The 20,321-nt window shown below is 44.4% G+C and overlaps 2 protein-coding genes across 5 annotated transcripts in view; one reads left to right on the top strand and one right to left on the bottom strand.

The window, feature by feature from the left end:
* The window catches only part of ARHGAP40 (Rho GTPase activating protein 40), a 96,596-nt gene extending 94,238 nt beyond the window's left edge, over positions 1 to 2,358 (bottom strand). Inside the window, exons 1-2 of one of the 3 annotated variants that reach the window (XM_059733211.1) lie at positions 1,934 to 2,358; positions 915 to 1,041 (exon numbers count right to left, since the gene is read on the bottom strand). In XM_059733211.1, the coding sequence (XP_059589194.1) occupies positions 915 to 1,003 (89 nt within the window). In that variant the 5' untranslated portion in view covers positions 1,004 to 1,041; positions 1,934 to 2,358. The remainder of the gene's footprint in view (positions 1 to 914; positions 1,042 to 1,933) is intronic. The other 2 variants (XM_059733210.1, XM_059733212.1) reach the window with 2 other exon arrangements.
* Positions 2,359 to 2,447: 89 nt separating this feature from the next.
* Positions 2,448 to 19,989, top strand: ACTR5 (actin related protein 5). Of its 2 annotated transcripts, XM_019484420.2 has the most exons (9): positions 2,448 to 2,840; positions 4,359 to 4,588; positions 5,792 to 5,961; positions 9,592 to 9,809; positions 10,180 to 10,362; positions 13,301 to 13,423; positions 16,275 to 16,414; positions 18,074 to 18,206; positions 19,331 to 19,989. In XM_019484420.2, exons 1-9 carry the CDS (start codon positions 2,463 to 2,465, stop codon positions 19,586 to 19,588), a joined length of 1,833 nt encoding a protein of 610 aa, XP_019339965.2. In that variant the 5' UTR covers positions 2,448 to 2,462; the 3' UTR covers positions 19,589 to 19,989. The 2 variants fall into 2 exon arrangements, with proteins under 2 accessions (XP_019339965.2, XP_059589199.1); XM_059733216.1 differs by lacking the exon at positions 10,180 to 10,362.
* The last annotated feature ends 332 nt before the right edge of the window (positions 19,990 to 20,321 follow it).

The raw sequence follows: 20,321 nt of genomic DNA, 5'->3' as shown, positions 1-20,321 counted from the left end.
CCTGCTGGCTTGCAGAACCTCCCCAGGCAATCACAAAATGCACCCCTCATCCCTGCAGCTAAATCAAGATGAGAAAGACAAATAAGGGTGACCTTGTGTATCCACAGTTGCATTGCATGAAAATACGTATGAGGAACTGGGATACCATGGGAAGGATAGCAATCAATTTGTTTGCTGTGATTTTATACAATTATAAAAGAATATGAGACTTCTATAGGAGGCTTTGAATGCAAATCTCCTGTCTCTTTCTCTTTTCCCAAGATCTCATATGACCACAGTGACTACAACCCAAATTCTCAAGCATCATCTGCCAGGAGTGGGTATAAAGTCGGTGAATCTTACCAGGATACTGTACTAACATGAAGTTTGCTGACAACAAAACAGCATTCCCTGACTCCTCAATTCCATCCCACTCTTGCAATGCATCCCTCAGAAGGCCATGTACGACAATGATCAACCAAGGAACTTTTTCCATTCTCTATAGCCAATGGGACTTACAGAATACAGGCTTTTAAAGACTACGCTACTGTGCTTGTTCCAACCTAACAAGACTTTGGTATGACAGAGGTATAAACTGGGAGCTATATGTGTGAAGACAGGGACTCATGCTTTCTATTCCTGTAATCTCAGCTTTGAGTAATTGCTTTTAGCAGTGATCCATTTACTCACTGTTAGAATAACTCACTAGTAGTATGTTTAATATTTCTCACACTTTAAATCCATCTGGGATAACATGTTTTAGGGGAAGGGTAATGGAGGAAAGGTGCAGGGGAAATATTAAGGCTTCTACTACTGGTATCCTTCATTATAATAATTGCCTTATCAACCCGGTACATCCCCACAAACCCTCTCCCCTTTATGCTGTAACTTCCTCTGTCCCCTCAGCAATAACAAAGTTGGCATTAGCCTCTTACCTATATGTAGCTGAGTCCAATGCCACTTCCTCTCGACTCCATTCCTCAGGCTCATCTCCAAACCGTTCCTTGGGCATCCTGGGATCCATAGTCCATCTGTCCACATAGTCTGTTCCAGATCCACGTCCTGCTCACAGCATATGGAATTATTATTAAATGAATATGGACAGAGATTAAAGAGGTGAGAGACCAGGAGTGAGACTCCTACAAAGGCACTGCTGTTAGAGAGTTAGCATAATTCAGTGAGGAAGGCACTGAATAGTGACTTGGATTCTCTTGTCAACTGTCACACATTGCTGTGTGACTTTGGGCAACTCACTTTCCCTCTTTGGGCACGTCTTGTTTATTCAGACCAGTGGTGCTGAACCTTTTGGCCCTGCAGGCTGGATAAGCTGTGCCAAGTCAGTCTGCAGGCTGAATCTGGTCCATGGTCCTGACCATGCAGGGCTGGCTTGGTCGAGGCCTGATCCCATCATCTGGGGCTTGGTAATGTGCAGGTGGGGGGAGGTAGCAGTGTTAATTACTGCTGCTCCCCCACTACCAACTTTCTGGACCCCTGGGGAGCCCCACTGACCAGATGGCATGGCTCTGTAAGATGGATGTGGCACATGGACTGGTGATTGAGCACCTTTAATTTAGCCTAATTTTGTTGACCGCAAGCTGTCTTAGACTTCAGATGCATCTAGCAACAGTGGAGGGGATTCTCCTTTTTCTCTTGAATCCCCAAGTCCTGAACTCGCATTGTTATCCTTTCTCTCATTCACTGTCTGCGCTAAGCGGCTTCTAGTCCTCTGGGCTGCGGTGAAAAACAAGCGATCACCTCGAGAGCCTGCCCCCGAGCGTCAGCGGTTCTCAACCTTTTGCACCTTCTGCCCACCACCCATTTTGTCAAAAAACCCTGGTCCCACCACGATAAAAACAAAACTCCTCTTTCCCCAAGAAGTGTTTTTTTACGTTTACGTGCATTGTAGGACCATATTAATCATGAATGGAAATGTTCAAATGAGCTGAAGTCCCACCGACAACCTTCGCATCCCACTGATTGAGAAACACTGCCCTAGAGCTGCACGGACCGAAGGCCGTGGTCACCGGCAATGCCTTGAATGATCTCCAGGGCGGCTAGTTAAACGATCACGGGTGGGTCTCGAGGTGACGCACAGCCCCATCTGCAGAAACCGAAGGTCTTTCCAGTGGGGAGAGCAAGCTGCAGGCCTGCTTTTTCCTCTGCTTTCCCTTCTCCCTTCTGGTATTTTACTGCGGGACGAGATCCTGCTCTTGTTCCTAACTATGGACGTATTCACCGACACAGCATCATGACGAAACGGGCCCGCGTGTACTTGACACACGTGACTTTCTGCACGAGGCCGAGCGACACCCAGCTCCTCCCGTCGGCGCCAGCTCCGCCTTCCCCGGCTCCGAGCGGCCTTCGCTACTGCCCGCGGGGCGGGGCGGGGCGCGGCGCGGCGCGGCGGCAGCGGAACGCAGGAGCCGGGCGCGGTTGCAGGCCGGGCGGGAGGCGGCGCTGCGCTAGGCCGGGCCGGGCCGGGGATGGCGGCGGGGCCGGGGCGGGTGTTCCCGTTCCGCGACGCGCGCTGGGCGCCGGACCCGGTGCTGGAGCCGGGCGCGGCGGTGCGGACGCCGCAGCCGGTGCCGCTGGTGATCGACAACGGCTCGTTCCAGACGCGGGCGGGCTGGGCCGCGCCGGGCGCCGCCGAGCCGCTGCTGCGCTTCCGCTCGCTGGCGGCGCGGAGCCGGGGGGCGCGGGGCGCGGCGGGCGCCGAGACGCAGGTGGGCAACGACCTGGGCAGCCCCGAGCCGCTGCGCTGGCTGCTCCGCTCGCCCTTCGACCGCGACGTGCCGGTGCAGCTGGAGCTGCAGGAGCTGCTCTTCGACCACGTCTTCCAGCGCCTCGGCGTCTCCTCGCAGGTGCCGGGGCCGGGGGCCGGGGCCCTTTGGGAGGCCCACTGGGCCCTGCGGGGGGCGGCTTTAGAGGGCGTCTGCCAAAGGGGCCTTTCCTGGTTGCTTTCTCCCCTGGGGTTCCCAGCGCTCGCTGAAGAGGAGGCCCCTTAACATGTGCCGGCCCTTTTCTGCTCTGTGAAGTTCTTCCGAAGAGCCTGATCCTTCGTCCGCCCCTGCTTTTCAACAAGATCCGGGCTCCTCAGTGCCCGAGACATGTTTGCTAGTGCAAGTCAGGGTCTCTGGCCCCTGCCAGATGTGCAGGGAAAGACCTGATTGGATCTCCTTGTACCATCCACGCACTGGCACTTCCCGCTATCGTACCATACGCACATGGCAGGAGGCACGATTGTGGGATCCAGCATCAGATGCCATCGCACCCTATCGCCGGCGCAAGGGGACACGGGATCGTGGTTGCAGGCTCCCCCCTGCACCCGCAAGGAACAAATTCCCACGGCTAGGAGCTCAGTGTGACCCTACGGCCTGGAGCACCATCAGCTGCTGGGGCGCCTGGCTGCACGTTCAATTAATGGTGTCATAGGAACCAGCCACCAAGGTTGGTACAGACATTGTACGGTTACTGGTATAAGTAATCGGAAACTGGTCTATACCCATAACAGAATAGAAGTTTGGCGCACACAGACTGGTTTAAAATTGCAGAGCCCAGTCTAAGATTTGCCTCCCAACCCCTTGTCCTCACTCCCCCTGCCACCAAGGGGCAAAACATAGCCGATTAGGGTCGGAAGGGACCTCAGGAGCTCATCTAGTCCTGTTCACTACCTATCTAAACTACACCACTTACGGAAAGCCACATACCTTAGATAGAGTCCACCTCAGGCTTTTTGAATGTCTGTACCTAGCCAGAATTATTTCATATATTTTATGGAATCATTTTATGGCTTATTTCGGTTTTATGACACCATTAATTGCTTTAACATATGGCTGGGTTGCAACTTAAGACGCAATTAACTGGCTAATCAGGTCTTAAGCGTAATGTGTGGCAGGGGCCTTTGTCATTTACACACGCTTCAAAAAATCTGTTGTCTTTCCTAAAGTAATTCCCAGGATCCTTGTATAGTTCAATTAATGGTAGAAGCTATGGTGTAGATAGGGCTCTGGCGTTTAGTATTGTGTCCTTTATATGTGGAATGCTTTTTCGTTGCTCTGTTTTTATTTTGCATTGTTGCTGGTACCTGTGAATTATTTGGCCTTCAGCAAAGGTCAAGGGTGACCAGTGGAAGTTCTAAGCAGCTGAAGATATGAAATGCTGTCATCACTCTGTGGTCTCTGTTGAAAATAGTTAGGATAAGATCTATCTGGTATCACTTTGATCAGGTCCCCTTTTCCTAAAAAGGCAGGGTTTTGCAGGATATGTATGGGCAGTATTAATCTGATTCAACTATTAATCTCATTCATGTGTTAAGAGAGTGAATGTCCATTATATTACTCTCCATAATATTACCTTCTCTTTCACTTGATCACCTGCAGGGTTGTGTGGACCATCCAATCATTTTAACAGAAGCTGTGTGCAATCCACTATATTCAAGACAAATGATATCAGAGCTCCTGTTTGAATGTTACCAGGTCCCAAAGGTTTCCTATGGAGTGGATAGTTTGTACAGCTTCTACCACAACAAAAGGCAGAACTGGCCTTGTAGTGGTCTAATAATTTCTTCTGGTTATCAATGTACACACGTTTTGCCAGTCTTGGAAGGAAGGTGAGTTACAGACCTGTACAGTGCTGCACATCTATTTGTATTTTGAGTACTGAAGTGCAAATGGCAGAGACAACAAGTTCTGTCAGTGTACCATGTTGTATCTTGTTCCAGCATTTGCTTAAACCTGAACTTTTTTAGGCCCAGTTTATTTTACAACAAGAGACGACATTTACCTGAGATGGCAAAATTTTGAAACCTCAGCTACAATGTGAATGTTAGAATGAAAAAAAATCATCTTTGTAAAATATACATGGTGCAGCTTCGTTGTTATTATGTGTCAGTAAATATATCCACATATATGAAAAAGAACAGAATCTCTTCCTACAGTAAAATACCAGGTGTCCAGTACATAGTAAAAAAAATGGATGTGTTTTGTGTTTTAAGGTGACTCTGGGTGACTGAAAATGCTATTTCAGATCCCATTTTTGCCTTAATGATAAAGGCTAGCCCATATACTAAAGAAAGTGGGCCTGTGATCCTTCAAGAAAAAGTAAATTCTTGTTCTAGTCATATAGCAGGACAGTTGTGCAATATTTCACAGGATGAGGAACAGAAAAGACCATTTCTGTCTCCTCTGAAAATCAGTTACTCCTTCTTGAAGTAGGAAAAAGTATTGTCTTCATCTTAACCAAAAACACTAAAGATTTCTTTTTCACAAAATAGTCCTGGCAAAGCGATTCCCTCATTCTCCATGGTTAATGACACATAGGGTAAAGATGTATACTTCATGAGTTGTAGTGAGAGAGTCTTCATTGTAGTATAATAACCTCCGCAGGGGTCTTTTATTCAAACTTTTCTTGATCAGTTTTGCTCCTTCTTTTACTTTGCTGCCAGATTCTTTTAATGGAGCTGAAACTAACATGCTGTATGTGTTTCAAGAAGTCTTGTGACCATTTTTAAGATTTTCAGTTCATAGGTACTGAAGACATTCAGTAGGAACAGAGCAGTTCTGGCAGCCATCCTTGATATATTTCTACTATAAAGTTCTGCAACCACAGACCCTTCTTAAAAAAAAACACCTTGGGAGTTTTGAAGCTGCCTATAGGTGGTGAGGGTAGCAGACCTGCTGAATCAGTGGGTATCTATGTATTTTAAGGACTCTAGGTATTTCTCTGTCTTGTAGACTGTTGAGTATTACTTGTCATCCTTCTGCAGTTATGAACCTTTCCAGTTTTAGTAATGTCTCTCTGTTTGGGTTATTAGATTAGATGCTAAAAACTGCAAACGTATCAATCTTGGAGGATGCCAGGCAGCTGTGTATCTTCAGCGCCTTCTGCAGCTAAAATATCCTGGGCATTTTGCTGCCATAACTCTCAGCCGCATGGAGGAAATACTGCATGAGCACAGTTATATTGGAGAAGATTACATAGAAGGTAAGGCTAGCAGTAACTTGCTACTATGCGGTTTTCATTCAAACTTAGTCCTATCCTCTACATTCTTCATTGCCAAGCAGGCAGAAATATTGTTTGCTGAGATTCTTGCAGCCTTCCTGAAGGCTGACTGGCTTTCCCCAGCACTTTCTCCACCTTCATCCATGCATAGTAAAAGGCCAGTAATTACAATCATGCCCAGCACCTGCTCTTTGGGATGGTCCAGTTCAGAGTACAGCAAATTAGAAATGTGAGTAGTCAGTGCCTGGCAAAATGGTCCAGTGTGGTAGATGATGAACTCAGGATAGATCACAGGTGGGCAAAATACGACCTGCAAGCCTGATCCCACCCACCAACCAGATATGGCCTGCCAACTGGCTGAATTCGGCCAGTGGCTGCCCCCGCAGTACTCCACGTGGGGCTGAGTCCCACGTGCTCCTACCGGGGCAGCCCACACTGGGGCATCCCACCAGCCATGGCCACAGACAGCATGCAGCTTCTGGCGGGTAGTTCCCAGTGCAGCTGCGGCTGGTCGGATGTTCCTCTGCTCCCCACGCCTCAGTGGGAGCTTCCCTTTCTGCCCACCCGGAGTGACGCGGCAGGAGTAGGAGGAGGAGCTGCCACTGGTGGTGGGGGGAGCAGAGCAACACCCAGTCAGCTGCAGCTGCACCAGAAACAGGCCCACTGGAAGCTGTGTGCTGGCTGGGGCCTATAGGGCTGTTCTGCTCCTCTCGCCTCCAGCTCCTGCCACGCTGCTCCAGGTGGGGGAAGCTTCAATCGTGTGGCTTCTGCCCAGCGCATGGAGCTTCGGCTCCAGCTTCCAGTCACCTTCCACCTGTTCTGCCTGCCCACCTGCAGGGGCTGCTCATTGAGCCAGGCAGAGGGCGGCCAAGAGCTGGAGCTCCATGCGCTGGGCAGGAGCCTCCCACTGAAGCTTCCCCCTGCCTGCCCAGAGCAGCGTGGCAGGGGCAGCAGCAGCTGGAGGCAAGGGAAGTAGAACAGCACTGACCAGTGCGCAGCTTCTGGTGCGGCTGCAGCTGGCAGGGTGCTGCTGTCTTGTCCTCCCCTCCCCTCCTGGTGACAATGTGAGCCTGGCTGGCTGCAGCCATGCCAGGAACAGCTTCACTAGAAGCTGCACACTGGCTAGGGCTGGGGTCGGCAGGTGTGGGTGGGAGCATGGCACTGGCTGCCCCGAGCAGGGCTCAGCCCCACATGGAGCACTGCAGGGACAACCCCTGACTAGGCAAGCTTTGCTGCATGCACCCCCTGCGTCCTTCTCCCTCCTCTCCCCTCCCCCCCTGCTGGTGCCCAGGCAGCCCCCCTCCACATGCGCACCCCTCCTCCCCCCCGTCACCTGATATAGATTGCTCCCTTCAGGGCATTCCGTTTCCATTGACATTAAATCTACAACATATTGGAACCACATATTGGAAGTCACATTTGAAATGTGTAAAAACACATTATGTTGTAACAAGTCCAATAGCAAAAGAAGCATATTATTATACTCTAGTATAATAAAACAATAATACAATAGATAGTTTTTAAAAAATATTTAACTTTTAAGTGGAAAAAGCATAAAGATAATTATCTGTGGCTATAAAAATGTAGATCAGACTGGGTGTGCACCTGCTCTCACTGAAGACAAGAATTTTGATACTGATTTAAAAAGGGATAGAACATGGCCAACTTAATTTTGATGTTACCCTCTTTCAAAACAGTGGAACTAGTATCAGATGAATGTGTTGTAAGAGTAATTATTGCCCTAAACATCAAAGAACTGCAAATTAATATGTGTTTGTGTATTTTATAAACTATTTTGTCAATGAAAAAGAGAGCTTTGGGAGCAATTATATTAAATTACTTCTCAAGAAGGCAGAGGTAGACCAATCAGATGTAACAAGCAAGTCAGATATTAGGTCTTGACTTTGCTTGCCACAAAGGTCATTGTTTTTACTAATTTTAAGAATCAATAAAATATGGGTTTTGAACATTTTGAAAAACGGTCATAGAGTGGTTCCAAGTCTTAATATTCCTGTCTTCTGTTGAACCCACTGCTTTCTTCTGAAAATGTACTTTGACTCTAATTGAGGTATTAACTGCAGACTCCTGTACTGCCAACATGCTTTCCCCAGGACATGTTGCTGGTGGCGGGGGCTGTGTGCTGTGGGGGAGTGTGTGTGTAGGCTGCAGCAGTGGTCCCCAACCTTGTCAGACCCAAGGCACCCCTGAGAAAATGTCAGCCTTTTGCTTTTGCTTCTGTGTTCGGCTGTTGAAAAAATAACAGCAATTCTTCTGCTGCATAGAACTCAGAAAGACTACAGTAGGATAGTTTTGGTTCTGGATTTCTATTTGAAATCTTAGGGTTTATCTTGTAAATCAGTGCTTGTACACCTAACAGTGCTCAAGTTGTGCATCACCCTTAAAAGGATCTCGTCACACCCTGGTTGAGCATTGCTGGGCTACGTTCAAGCAAAGCCAAGCTCTTAATCAGTGAAAGAAGCATTGGTTCATTTTAGTAGTTTGTATCTGCCATTTCTGAAAATCCATTGTTTTAGGGCAGAACTGAAAGCTTTGTCTTGATTAAGACAAATCTTGATCAAGAGCTGTGCCATTGGCCACTCCCTGTGATGCTATGCAGTTTGTTGTGACTGGGGATTTCTTTTAGCCCAGACTGGGGTCTCTGCTCAGCCCCTTGCCCAGCTCTGTCATCGGAACGTGTGGAATTCAGTTTGGAGACAGTTTCCTCCCATCATTCTTTCCTGGTTTGATCTAACATGGGAGGAAAAAAGTGTTTCCTGCCTTCATCTGGCACCCTTTGTCAGCAATGAAAAACAAAGCTAAAGTAGACACAATTGAAATCAGAGGTCTTGTTTTCATTTTCAGTGAAAACACTTTCTGGAAGAGAGTTCATAAAAAAAGAGAATGTTTAAAGTTAGAATTTGATTTTGATTTTATTTCAAAATCATCTTTACTATATCTGTTTAAACATTCTGTTATGATTTTTTCCCTCTGAAATAATTCAATTTATCAGTTGGATTATTTCAGAGGGGAAAAATCATAATATTACTTTCATTTTTGCTTTTGTTTACTACTTGCCATTGGTGGTGATAAACCAGTCAATTTTTGATGAGTTTTGTTCTCTGCTGCTTGTGTGCACCCACAGCACAGTTTTAGTATGGCAAACAGCACATTTGATGAGCAAGAAGGTTTCATGTACCTTCTTTCACATTTCTTAAATGAAAAAATTCTGTGAAGTAGTCTGATATTTTAGAGAGGCTGTTCCCAACTTTAGAAGGAATGAACAGAGGTCCAGCTCACAGCTAGTTTCATGTCTTTTGCACACTGGAGATTCAGGGGGCTAAAAGCCAGATTGGAAGATAATCGCACTGAATGTGATAACTAATGTTTTGACACTGAGAAGAGATGGTACTTTGAGGAGGGAGCAGATGGAGAATAAGGGCTGTCCAGGGTTTCCAGACTAAAAGTCTCAAAAGGTTTCTAAACTAGATTTTTACCTCTTACTCTTTTCTAAAGTCTGAACTTGCTAAATGCAGTGTGTACAAGGTAAAACGTCCTATGAGTTTGACAAGTAGGCTGTGCTTTCAAAGTTGTGCTTTCAAAAAACTTCAACAGAACTACAGAAGTGGAGGTCTCCTGAGTATTACGAGAACAATGTTCACAAGATGCAGCTGCCCTTCTCCAACAAACTCCTGGGCAGCACACTGACATCAGAGGAGAAACAGGAGAGGAGGCAGCAGCAACTGCGTCGACTTCAAGAGCTGAATGCACGCCGCCGGGAGGAGAAACTGCAGCTTGACCAAGAGAGGCTGGACAGGTTGCTCTATGTGCAGGTAGTGATGGAAGACAAGTCTGCTGTGTAGTATTATGTGTGCGTGTGTAAGAATATTATTTCCAGAATGTTATCTAAAGAGCATATGTCACTGTACTCCAGGTGCTTGGGTACCCTGGAGATGGGCATGTTAAAATTGATTAGAGATGCATGACTTGGTGGATGCCTCCAGATCCTCAGTGGCACTGTCTCTTGTGCAGGACATTGAAGGCTGTTACCAGTTTCCTTTTTAAGACCACAGGCCTCTGTCACAACAGGTAGAATCTTCTGCAGAATTAAGCTAAGGAGAAGCATCCAGTGCATTTCACCGTGTTTAACTGACTTGCAGTGTTCACAACAACTAGTTACCTAATGGTGTGATCTGTCTGCAGGAACTGCTAGAAGATGGTCAGGTGGATCAGTTTCACAAAGCTCTGGTGGAGCTGAATATGGACTCTGCAGAAGAACTGCAGTCCTACATCAACAAGCTGAGTCTGACCATTGAGCAAACCAAGCAGAAAATCCTGCAGGCAGAAGTCAGCATTGAAGTGGATGTTGTGGATAGCAAACCAGAGGTAGGACAATGTGAAGGCAACAGAATTCATTAATGCATGTGACACACTAAAACATACATATGCCTGCAAGTGTGTTTTGGTTGTCTTCTGACTATCCTTATGGCTGAGCTACTCTTACACACTGCAACTATGGTAATTTGACAACTGCTTTTCCCAGCTTGACCTTCCAGCTCAGCCATTGGAAGATACAGAACTGACTTCATAGCAGTTGCTTGAAATTTAAAAATCTCCGCTGTTCTCAGAATTCAGTCCCCTCAAACATCCATTAATTCTTTAGATTTGTGCCACAATACAACAATCAGATTGGTTATCCCAGTCTGTTTGTGCTTCTAATGTCAGTTAAAATGTACAATTGTATGGGACACTTGATAGAGTTTTTTTTCCCCCCAAAGCTATTTAAGGGGATGTGGAAAGGAGAGAGTTGTTTAGTTGGGTCAAGTGCAGAGGGGATGATTACTTTCTTTCCTTTCTCTTTAGTGGAGCACAATGAGGGAAGAGGCTATACTGTAAAACTGATATAAGGCATTTGGCAGCATATTGTGGCCACTACTAGATGCCTCCTTAACATCCCAAACCAGCACCAAGATTCACCTGTTGTATTAAATATGATGAAAAAAGTGGGCCCAAAAAGTGAGAGATTTTTAGCATGACCCTGTCACAGCATAACATTAAACAGGCAAACAAAGTTTGGGGTATTGAACATTGCCTGCTTAGTTCCTTGACAGGCAATCACCATAAATTCATAGTCTTTTATTAAAGGTACAGAAAAAGAAGAAAAAACACGTAAAGCATATGCAGTGTAAAATATTATGTAAGGTTTTCTTTCATTTTAACATGTCTTATAAAGAGTTTGTCAGAGAGGGGGGGAGTTCATTTTGATGGGTCTTAGTGTAAAACGTGGTGGTAGTTTTCCTTTTGGTAATTTTCCTTTTGGGAGAAAGGGAAAGTTATTTGAGATGGGGTAGAATTGTTGGTCTTTAATCTTGTTTTCTTGAAGAGAAGAAATAAGACCAACAAGACAAGTGATCGCAAATGGCAAGTAAAACGAACAGCAAAGATAGATACAGATCTTGTTTCTGATTCTGACTCTTAGTTCTGACTTATTGCTAAAATGCCTGGTAGAGCACACTGTCCTTTCAGCCACTTCAGGACTGCATGAGTCTTGAAACTTCTAGCAGGGCTGCCTTTCTGGTTAGCATGTAGCAAAAAAAGGCAGTATTGGCTAACTTGAAGCCAGATTCTTTTTTCTTTTTCTTTTCTTTTTTTCAAAGAAGGCAAAAGGAGAGTTCTAGGAAAGAATAATTAAATTAGAGAAGGAGACGGAGCAGGTTGTAACTGGTACCTACACATCTATGGGCTGCCCTAGATCTACAAATATGTGCACACGCAGTGGCTGCGCTTCATTTGGTAGGGATTGTGAAATGAGCATCACTAATAATTATAGTTGACTTTTCTCAGTCTGCTAACTAGTCTTGTCCAGTTAGGGGTCAACTGACTAAGACTGCATGAGCTCCAGTTTTAGGGTATTTGCTTTGTTAGTGCACAGACAGGTCAGCTGCAGTAGAGGCACAGAACTGGGTCTCACTGGTCTATTGAAAACTTAGCAGCCATGTTCCCTTTGACCTTTCAAGTATGATTCACATTGTGCAGAAGAGATGATAATACATAATCCTGTGATACCTAGTGTGAGAAGACCCACAATTATCTGCAAAATATACTCGGGAAGATAGGAGCAGAGAAAATCAAGGAAAGAAAGACAGGATTCAGATGTGGTTAATTACATTCTGTGCCTGCCCTTTACATAAACCACACTTTCCTATCTTTTACTAGTATTTCTTTTCTTCTTTTGTATGTTTAAAAAATTGAGACCAAACTGACAGCATCCATTTAGAATTAACTCTGCAAAAAAATCCATCTAAGTTAATCAAAAGGGTTTTTTCTTTTTAAATACAAAGGCTACTAACATACCTAAGCTTTTACATTTTAAAGGTCATACTTTTTCACTTGGGTATTTGCTAGATGTTAAAAAATAACCTGTTTGGTGTGAGACAGGCAAAACTAACTCCCTGGTTACAAAACCCCAAACCAAAATTACTGTTAATGTTAAAGTAAATAAGGTAACATAAAAATGACTCCCAGTTCTCACAACAATACTGTAGGATCATGGGTAATGATGCCTTTAGAGGCAGGCACCAAAGAGCTTTGGTGGCATGTTCATTCCTGTGTAAGACAGAATGGTCTTTGTAGCCTTCAAGGCATAACCAATGCACAGACAGGCTGCTGCCTGAACATAGGCAGCTGCCAAGATTTGGGTGGCAGATTTGTAGCCAACAAATGTTTATTTTCCAGACCCACATAAACAAGGCAAGAAATTGTGATAATTATAGAGCAGCTGGAGGTGCTGGAAGTTGTATCAAAATGTAACCAGCTTAAAAAGCTGTTCTAATATGATTTAATGTATGCTTAAGTTAGCACAACCACTCTTCTTATAAGTCTGGTTCAGCAGCATGAATGGTCAGCCCATTAAATAGGAGTCTTAATTTCTGAGCTGACATCTCAAACAGATGTTAGAAAGAAACTGAAGAAACATTGTTTTGTTTTGTTTTTTAACTCCACTGCTTTGTTTTTTTCCTCAGTATCTGAGAAAATGTGCATTGTAGAGATGAGGTTTCAGTGAATAGGGCTGAATCATGCGAAGAGGCAGTCATTCTACCAAACCCCAAGTCTCATATTTCATTCAGGGGATACCACCAAAACTAGTAGAGTTGGCAGTGTCATCTTGGTCCCTTTCTCTGGCTTAGTCTAGTCATTGTCTTGATGTCTGTAGGCCCAACAGTCACAAAGTGGATCTCAGAGTCTATAAAACTTCATCCTTTTGTATGTACCTGCCACATCAGTGTTCCATGAAATAACTGGTCCTCTTTGTTTCCTCTCCTAGACCCCAGAACTGGACCCACTGGGCAGTGAACAGTCGCTGGAAGATGTGGACAGCATTAATGAATTTGAGCCTTTGTTTGCTGAGGAACAGCCTGAAGTTGAGAAGCCTGTTGCTGCAGTGCAGGTTAGACTTCTATAATAACTCTTTACTACAGATACATTACCTTACCAGTTGAGGCCATTTGTCTAGCTAGGCTGTTTTCCTGTCTCCGATAATAGTCAGTGCTGGTTGCTTTAAATGCACAGTCCCCCTAAACATTATCCTATCAGGTAAACATCTTCCCAGCCATAGTTGATGATAGGTTTACATTCTGGAGCAACAAGATTGATGACCTATTTCTGTCCTAGCTACTGTAGCTGCAGATGGTTTTCTTGCTCAGAAAAATCTGATCGTACTTCAGAACTTGTTTACTACTACAGCCGTAACAGAAAGGCAGAGGGGTACTAGAATCTTGCATGTTTAAGCTGATTGAACAAAATTAGTGAAGAGAACATCATTTGCAGGTTCTGAGAAGCTTTTGCAAGTGATGACTTATGCAAGAGAAATATGTGATGTGATGTCATGTTTAAAAAAGAATTGATTATTGCCTTTTCCTGTCAGCTTAATACATTGTACTGATGCGTCGTTTAACTGTGTTTTCTTTCAAATGTCTACATGGGTAAATCTGGGTACAGTAAAGCATGGTATGAATTTACTTCTCACTAACTGTCTATGGCTAAGGACAGGAATTACACATAAACTGGTATAAGTGATCAGAAACCAGTTCAAATCTATAACACAACAAGTCCAGTGCATATAAACCACTTTCAAAATGGCCAAAAGCAGTTTAAGATAACTGATTTAGGTTTAGTTGGTTTATCGAACGTCTGTCCCAGATCCCTTCCAGATTCAAGTTAACTAACAGTCCCCACAAACCTCTTACAGGGTGGGCGAGCTAGCCTTGGCCCAAGTTGGCTGCTCCAGTGGAGCAGAGAGCGTCCCTTGGCTTCTGGCATGGGCCGCTATGGGCATGTGGATGCATTTCCAGAATCAAAAGTGAACGCTTGTTCACTTGCTTAGTGGTTCAATCTACACAGTTTAAACTAACCTGCAAAGATTGAATTGATTCAGCCTCAGGCTTTTTAACTGTCTGTACTTAGCTTATATGGACACACTTGGTATGCAATAAAGACTTGTTTACAAGGGAATGCTTGGGGAATGAGAATCTGATTTAATTTTTAAAGTAGATTGTTAAATTACACTGTATTTGGAATTAAGGTGACATTAATTTGATTTAATTTAGTGAATTCAGTTCACTCTGAATTAATTTTCCTGCCCAGACAGGTCCTTAGTGCATAATAAGAATGTCTATATAGGGTATTAGTGTGACAGATCCTGTGCTCTGAATTCATACCTCAGCATGTCCTAACTTCCCTGTATGAACACGTCTAGAATGAGTTAGCTGATAACACTGCACCTGACAGGATCTTCAAGAGGAGGTTAGATGAGCATCTAGCTGGGGTCATCTAGACCCAGCACTCTTTCCTGCTTATGCAGGGGGTCGGACTCGATGATCTATTGAGGTCCCTTCCGACCCTAACATCTATGAATCTATGACTAGATTTCAGTGTGTCACTTCAGACCTGCCTACATAAGAAACAAACTCATGCTAACTATAGTGATTTTTTTAATGTAGTTTTTACTAACAGTGTTCTGGAATGGTTTCCCTGGTCAGTGTGGGCAAACCTTTTGTTTTTCTTTGAGGACTCTCATCAAATCTGTGCTAGTAAGCTCTTAGCCAGCATAGGGCAATGTCTCTAATATAGTTCTGCTCTATCTTCATCATGAAAACATGATTTTTATGTTGGTGCTGGAGCTCTGCTAGCAAGTTCTGATGACAGTTGATTGCAGCTAGAATGAGGGTTTCCAGTGAGCTTAGCCATGTTTACAGTGAAGAGACAACTGGATTAAACAGCTGTGCCTAAATTGTAGAATTTGATACCATTTGGTTTGACATAAATGCAATTGTAACAGGGTTGAATTGGGATGTAACCCAAGTGTGTGATGGTCTTTTATTATGCTAGCTTTGAGGGCTTAGTTAATTCTGACTGTCGGTACGATTGATGGCAGCTATAGTGAGAGCACTAATATAGACTACACATTAAGGGAGGTTTTAGTTGCACTAGTTTTCTTCAAACTAGAGCCTTTACATACCTGGTGCTTTTTAATATCTCCAGCAACCACCTTCTGGAAAGATGAGCAGAAAGGGATGCAAAGTATAGATAGACTATGCATTACAACTCTGTAGTCCCTCAATATGAGTAAAACATAGCGGCTTCTTGTGGACATTAAAAAAACCCAACCAAACCGGTGCTTTATTTTAAACTTGGTGCGTTCTCGCACCAAGCCCTGTGCATGCCCAGAAGAGGCAGTGTGTTAGTTGGACCCAGCTCACCCAACTAATACATTTTAGTGCGTCTTTTTTTGGCACTTTTATCTAATAGCTGATTGACTTGGTTTTAGATAAAAGCAACAAAAACCCCAATGAAGTGCCCGATTACATACAGACACTGCAGAGCTGGGCCAAAGTAACGCGCTGCTTCTTCCAGTAAAGCGCAGTTTTCTTTTGGTTTTTTTAAATGTCTGTAAGCAGCCAATATGATCTTGCTGTTTGATGAAACTAAATATAGTTTTACCCTATCTTTAAGTATGCTGTAGAGTCATTCAAAACCTGAGCAGTATTGCATTTCAGGAACAGAGGTAAAACTTGAACTTGTCTTGTCCATATTACAAGTCTAAATTTGTGAGAGCTGGTAAAGGCCACTGTCTTGTAATCAGGTTCTTCAACATGATACACTTTCATAAGGTGGACAGGATCTAAAATAGGTTTGCCTATAAGAAGTGAAACAAGGCAAACAGTGGTAAATAAAAACTTACTTAGAAAAACTGGCAATATCCTATGAGGAATACTCTTCTAAATCTTATGTTTTTAAAGCCCGTGTTTAACCTGGCAGAGTACCACCAGCTTTTTCTTGGTACGGAGAGAATCAGGGCTCCAGAAATTGTTTTTCAACCCTCACTAATAGGAGAAGAACAGGCTGGCATAGCAGAAACGATGCAGTATGTCTTGGACAGGTGAGTTCACAAAATTGTTGGGCTCCCGTTTACTCTTTTTGATGCCACAGGAGCTTTGCTTTGAGGAAACAGAATTAAGTTTTCTTTTTGGTTTAGCCTAGTGTAATTCCAAGTAAAAAGCATTTAGATGTGAATATTTAAGTTCTTTACACTCCCTTGAACAAGTCTCTTTATTTTGGTTGTCACAGTTTGTGGCACTACAGTATTTGCTTGATTACATATGTGACAGGGGGCCATTCCAGGGCCAGGTCTCATGTCGGCCTGCCCACCTAAGTAGGGCAGTCTGTCGTCATGCCTGCCATGACTTGCTGTTCCCAGAACTGGTGTATAAATATGGGAGGCTGTCCATTTTACTGCCCTGATGCCAGGAGGTGCTGTGCATGACTCCGACCTTCCCTTATCGTGTCCCATGCCTCACAGATGGCATCCTTGATTTGCTCTATGCTCTGGCTTGTGGCTGGGCCAAACTCAGCCCCTTGCTAGGCCTCAGTCATTTGTTCATTCACTCCGCCACATCAGGCTTCATTCATGCCGCCCGCCGCCCCCCCTCACTGAGGCCTCTTACACTCTGCCCTCTCTCACTAGGCCTCTTGGATACTGCCCCTCACTGAGCCACACCCAACCTACCCTGTTCTCCTCAGCAACCGCATAAGCCATCAGGCTTGCATACTCACTCTCCTTGGGTGGCAGGCGCACAGCCTCTCGAGCCCTCTCGCAACCCTCATGTGAACGGTGACCAACTGGTTCACCTTGCCCTGGGCGGAGTTCTGACTGCTGCTGGCCCAGCCCTGTGGGCCTGGATCTAGAATGGCTGCCTCATCAGGGGTGGCCCACACTTGCCAGTTGCCTGCTCTCAGCCTCAAAGTAGCAGGCACCCAAAGGTGCACTGCCATACACCTTCACCCTTCAAATGGCTATCCAAGGGGGGAGGAGGGTCTCCCTGCTGCTCACTGTGCAGGCTCATCCATCGCCTGCACCAATCCACTAAGTGGTGAGCACCCTAATGGTGCCACAGCATACTTATTCTACTAGTTGAATCTTTGTTTTGGTGGTCAAAGAGCACTTTTTAAAAACCTGATTAAAAGAGAAGTCTTTGTGTTCAGAAGACTACCATGCAAATCTGGATAAGATTGCTACTCATTTCAGTAGTCATCTTGTGTTGGCCTAAATGAAGAGAGATGTTGGCAAAGATCCTTTGTGGACTGTTCCGTGAAATCACAGTCCATGTGGATTGTAGAGACCTAGGACCAGATAAGTCCAAATTAGTATAAAGGAAATAGGTCAGGCACTACCCAGAGGAAAGGAAATGTTTTTTTTATCAACATTAAGTCACTCCCAAAATATATGATCAGAAAAACAATCCAGCCCTAAAAGAAGTGTTCTAGTTTCAGCTCTGCTTAATTCTGGCAAGGGTTGAATATGATTAACACTATTCCTGGACTGGGTCCTATTTTTAATGATTCCTCTGCCACTTCAGTAAATTTCTAGATATCTGCAGAAAAACAAATATGAGCACCGGGTTTGACATTTGTGAAGCAAAGTCTGCAAACAATCTCTCACTTGATACTGAAACACTTATGTTCTCCAGAGCTAGTCACATTCACTCGATTGAGATTCTTCACAAAAACTAAATTGAACTCACGTATTTTGTTCCTGCAGGTATTCCAAAGAGCAACAGAATGTGCTAGTTCAGAATGTCTTTCTCACTGGTGGAAATGCAATGTACCCCGGCCTGAAAGCCAGAATCCAAAAGGAACTACTTGAAATGAGACCTTTCCAGTCATCTTTCCAGGTACTTTCATTGGCTGTGGAAACTCATGTGATCACACATAGAATTTAGGTCACCCATATTCAAGAATTGTGTATTCAAATTGAAACAGGTGCAGAGAACAGCTAGTAAGATGGCCAGGGGAAACAAGAATTTATTGTAAGAGAAGAAACTAAAAGAGCTTGGCTTGTTTTTCTAAAAAAATGTAGGCTGAGATGGGAACATCACTGTTTTTTCTAAATATATCAGGGAGTAAAGACCAATTAGCATCAATCCCTCTTGAATACTGTGAGCATACAGGCTGCTGGCAGATGTTAAAAAAACCCCACAAAACGCACTTTATCGGAAGAAGCAGCATGTTAGTTTGACCCGGCGCTACAGTGTCTGTATAGATCAGGCGCTTCAGTGGGGCTTTTTGGTGCTTTTATCTAAGGCTGATTCAGTCAGCTATTAGAGAAGTGCCAATCCCCCCCCCAAAGTGCCAGATCTATACAGACATTGGGCGAGCCTGGTCAACTACTCTGGCACCTCTTCTGGGTATGTGCTGGGCTTGGCACGGGAGTGCACTGAGTTTAAAGTAAAGTGCCATTTTGGGGGGTGTTTTTTAATGTCTGCAAGCAACCATGGTGCCTAGCACATTGGATCTCCTAGGTGCTTATTATTAGTAATGGGGTTGTGAATCTACTGGGGCTGTGCTAGTAAAAGGAGGTGCTTTACAGGTTTCTCCAGGACAGTACTAGCTCTAATTCAGCATCTGTAGTGCCTTCTCCTCTTCCTGTCTTAAGCTCCCAGTGCATTTTACCACCAGCAGCTATTCTAAACTTATGTTTCCAGATGTGCCTGGTCCTGTGATAGTTTGTGAATGGGATGTATTGAACCACTTTTATTCATAAGAGTTCACGAAACCTGCTCAATGTAGATGGCCATTAGTGAAAGAAGAATATTTTAATCCTTCCAAAACTTCCAGAGCAGAGTCAGTCTTACTCATGCTCTTAACTCTAATGTTTAAAATAATGTAATATGCAAATTACATATTAAACTAAAGTATTTCTTGTTTCCTTAAGGCTTATGGGTTTTCAATTGCAGATTCCTTTTCAGCGTTCACCCATGTTGACAAAGATCATTTTATTGTGTTTCTTGCCATACAGGTCCACCTTGCCTCCAGTCCTATTTTGGATGCCTGGTATGGTGCCCGGGATTGGGCTCTGGAGTACATGAATCGTGAAGAAGGGTGGATAACCCGAAAGGATTATGAAGAAAAAGGTGGAGAATACCTCAAGGAGCACTGTGCTTCAAATGTTTATGTTCCCATTCGCCTCCCAAAGCAGGCCCCACGGACAACAGAAGCTCTAGCATCCAGCAAAGTGCTGGCAGCTAGTGTAAGCAATTCTAGTGACCAGGTATAGCAGGGAACCTTTAATTACGCAGCTAGTGTTAACAAGATCAGATTCTGTGCAGTGGAGCAGTTGTTATCTTACATAGACTGCAGACTTGAGTATTGCTGGTTGGGCACAGAGCGCTTGACATCTCAGGTGGGAGGTGCATCTCTTGAATGATCAGGATGAGGAGCTGCTCTATGCTACTAAAGCAGTGACTGGCTTTATCGCAGCACTGCAGTGTGAATGGTGCCAGTGCAGAACATGGAACTGGCTCTAGCTCTATGTGGAACAGAACAAAAGGACAGATGAAAACAGAAGATAAATATTTCAGATGAAAAAGACAACCAACCTCACAGAATCTGGCATGTTTCCTATTACATATGATGTATTTTATAGCATTTCAAATTAAATTTACTTTTTATATTGTGCTCTTCTTAAAATGCCTTTTTTGGAGAAGCAGAGTTTGTAATGTGGTACGAGTCCAGCAGGGGTCTCTCTTGCCCAGTGCTGTATGAGAGGTTTGTAAGATGGCCAACACGCATCACTGGTTTTAAATTAAGAGGGCAGAAAACTGAACAAACTCAGTGGCACCAACATTTGCTTGAATCGGTTCTTCTCTTTTTTTTCCCCCAGGCACTCCCAGAAAAACCACTACAGGAGAAAAGTATAAAATGTACAGCCCCACATTTCTTCCAGTCATGAAAAGATTTCCTTTGTCCCAAAGGCTACAGCCCGATAGGATTGTCATATCCTAAATTAA

Source organism: Alligator mississippiensis, chromosome 9 (assembly GCF_030867095.1).
Source record: "Alligator mississippiensis isolate rAllMis1 chromosome 9, rAllMis1, whole genome shotgun sequence".
Taxonomy (NCBI): Eukaryota; Metazoa; Chordata; order Crocodylia; family Alligatoridae; genus Alligator; species Alligator mississippiensis.
The sequence above is the reverse complement of the archived record's forward strand: the minus strand, read 5'-3'. Positions and strand labels throughout refer to the sequence as shown.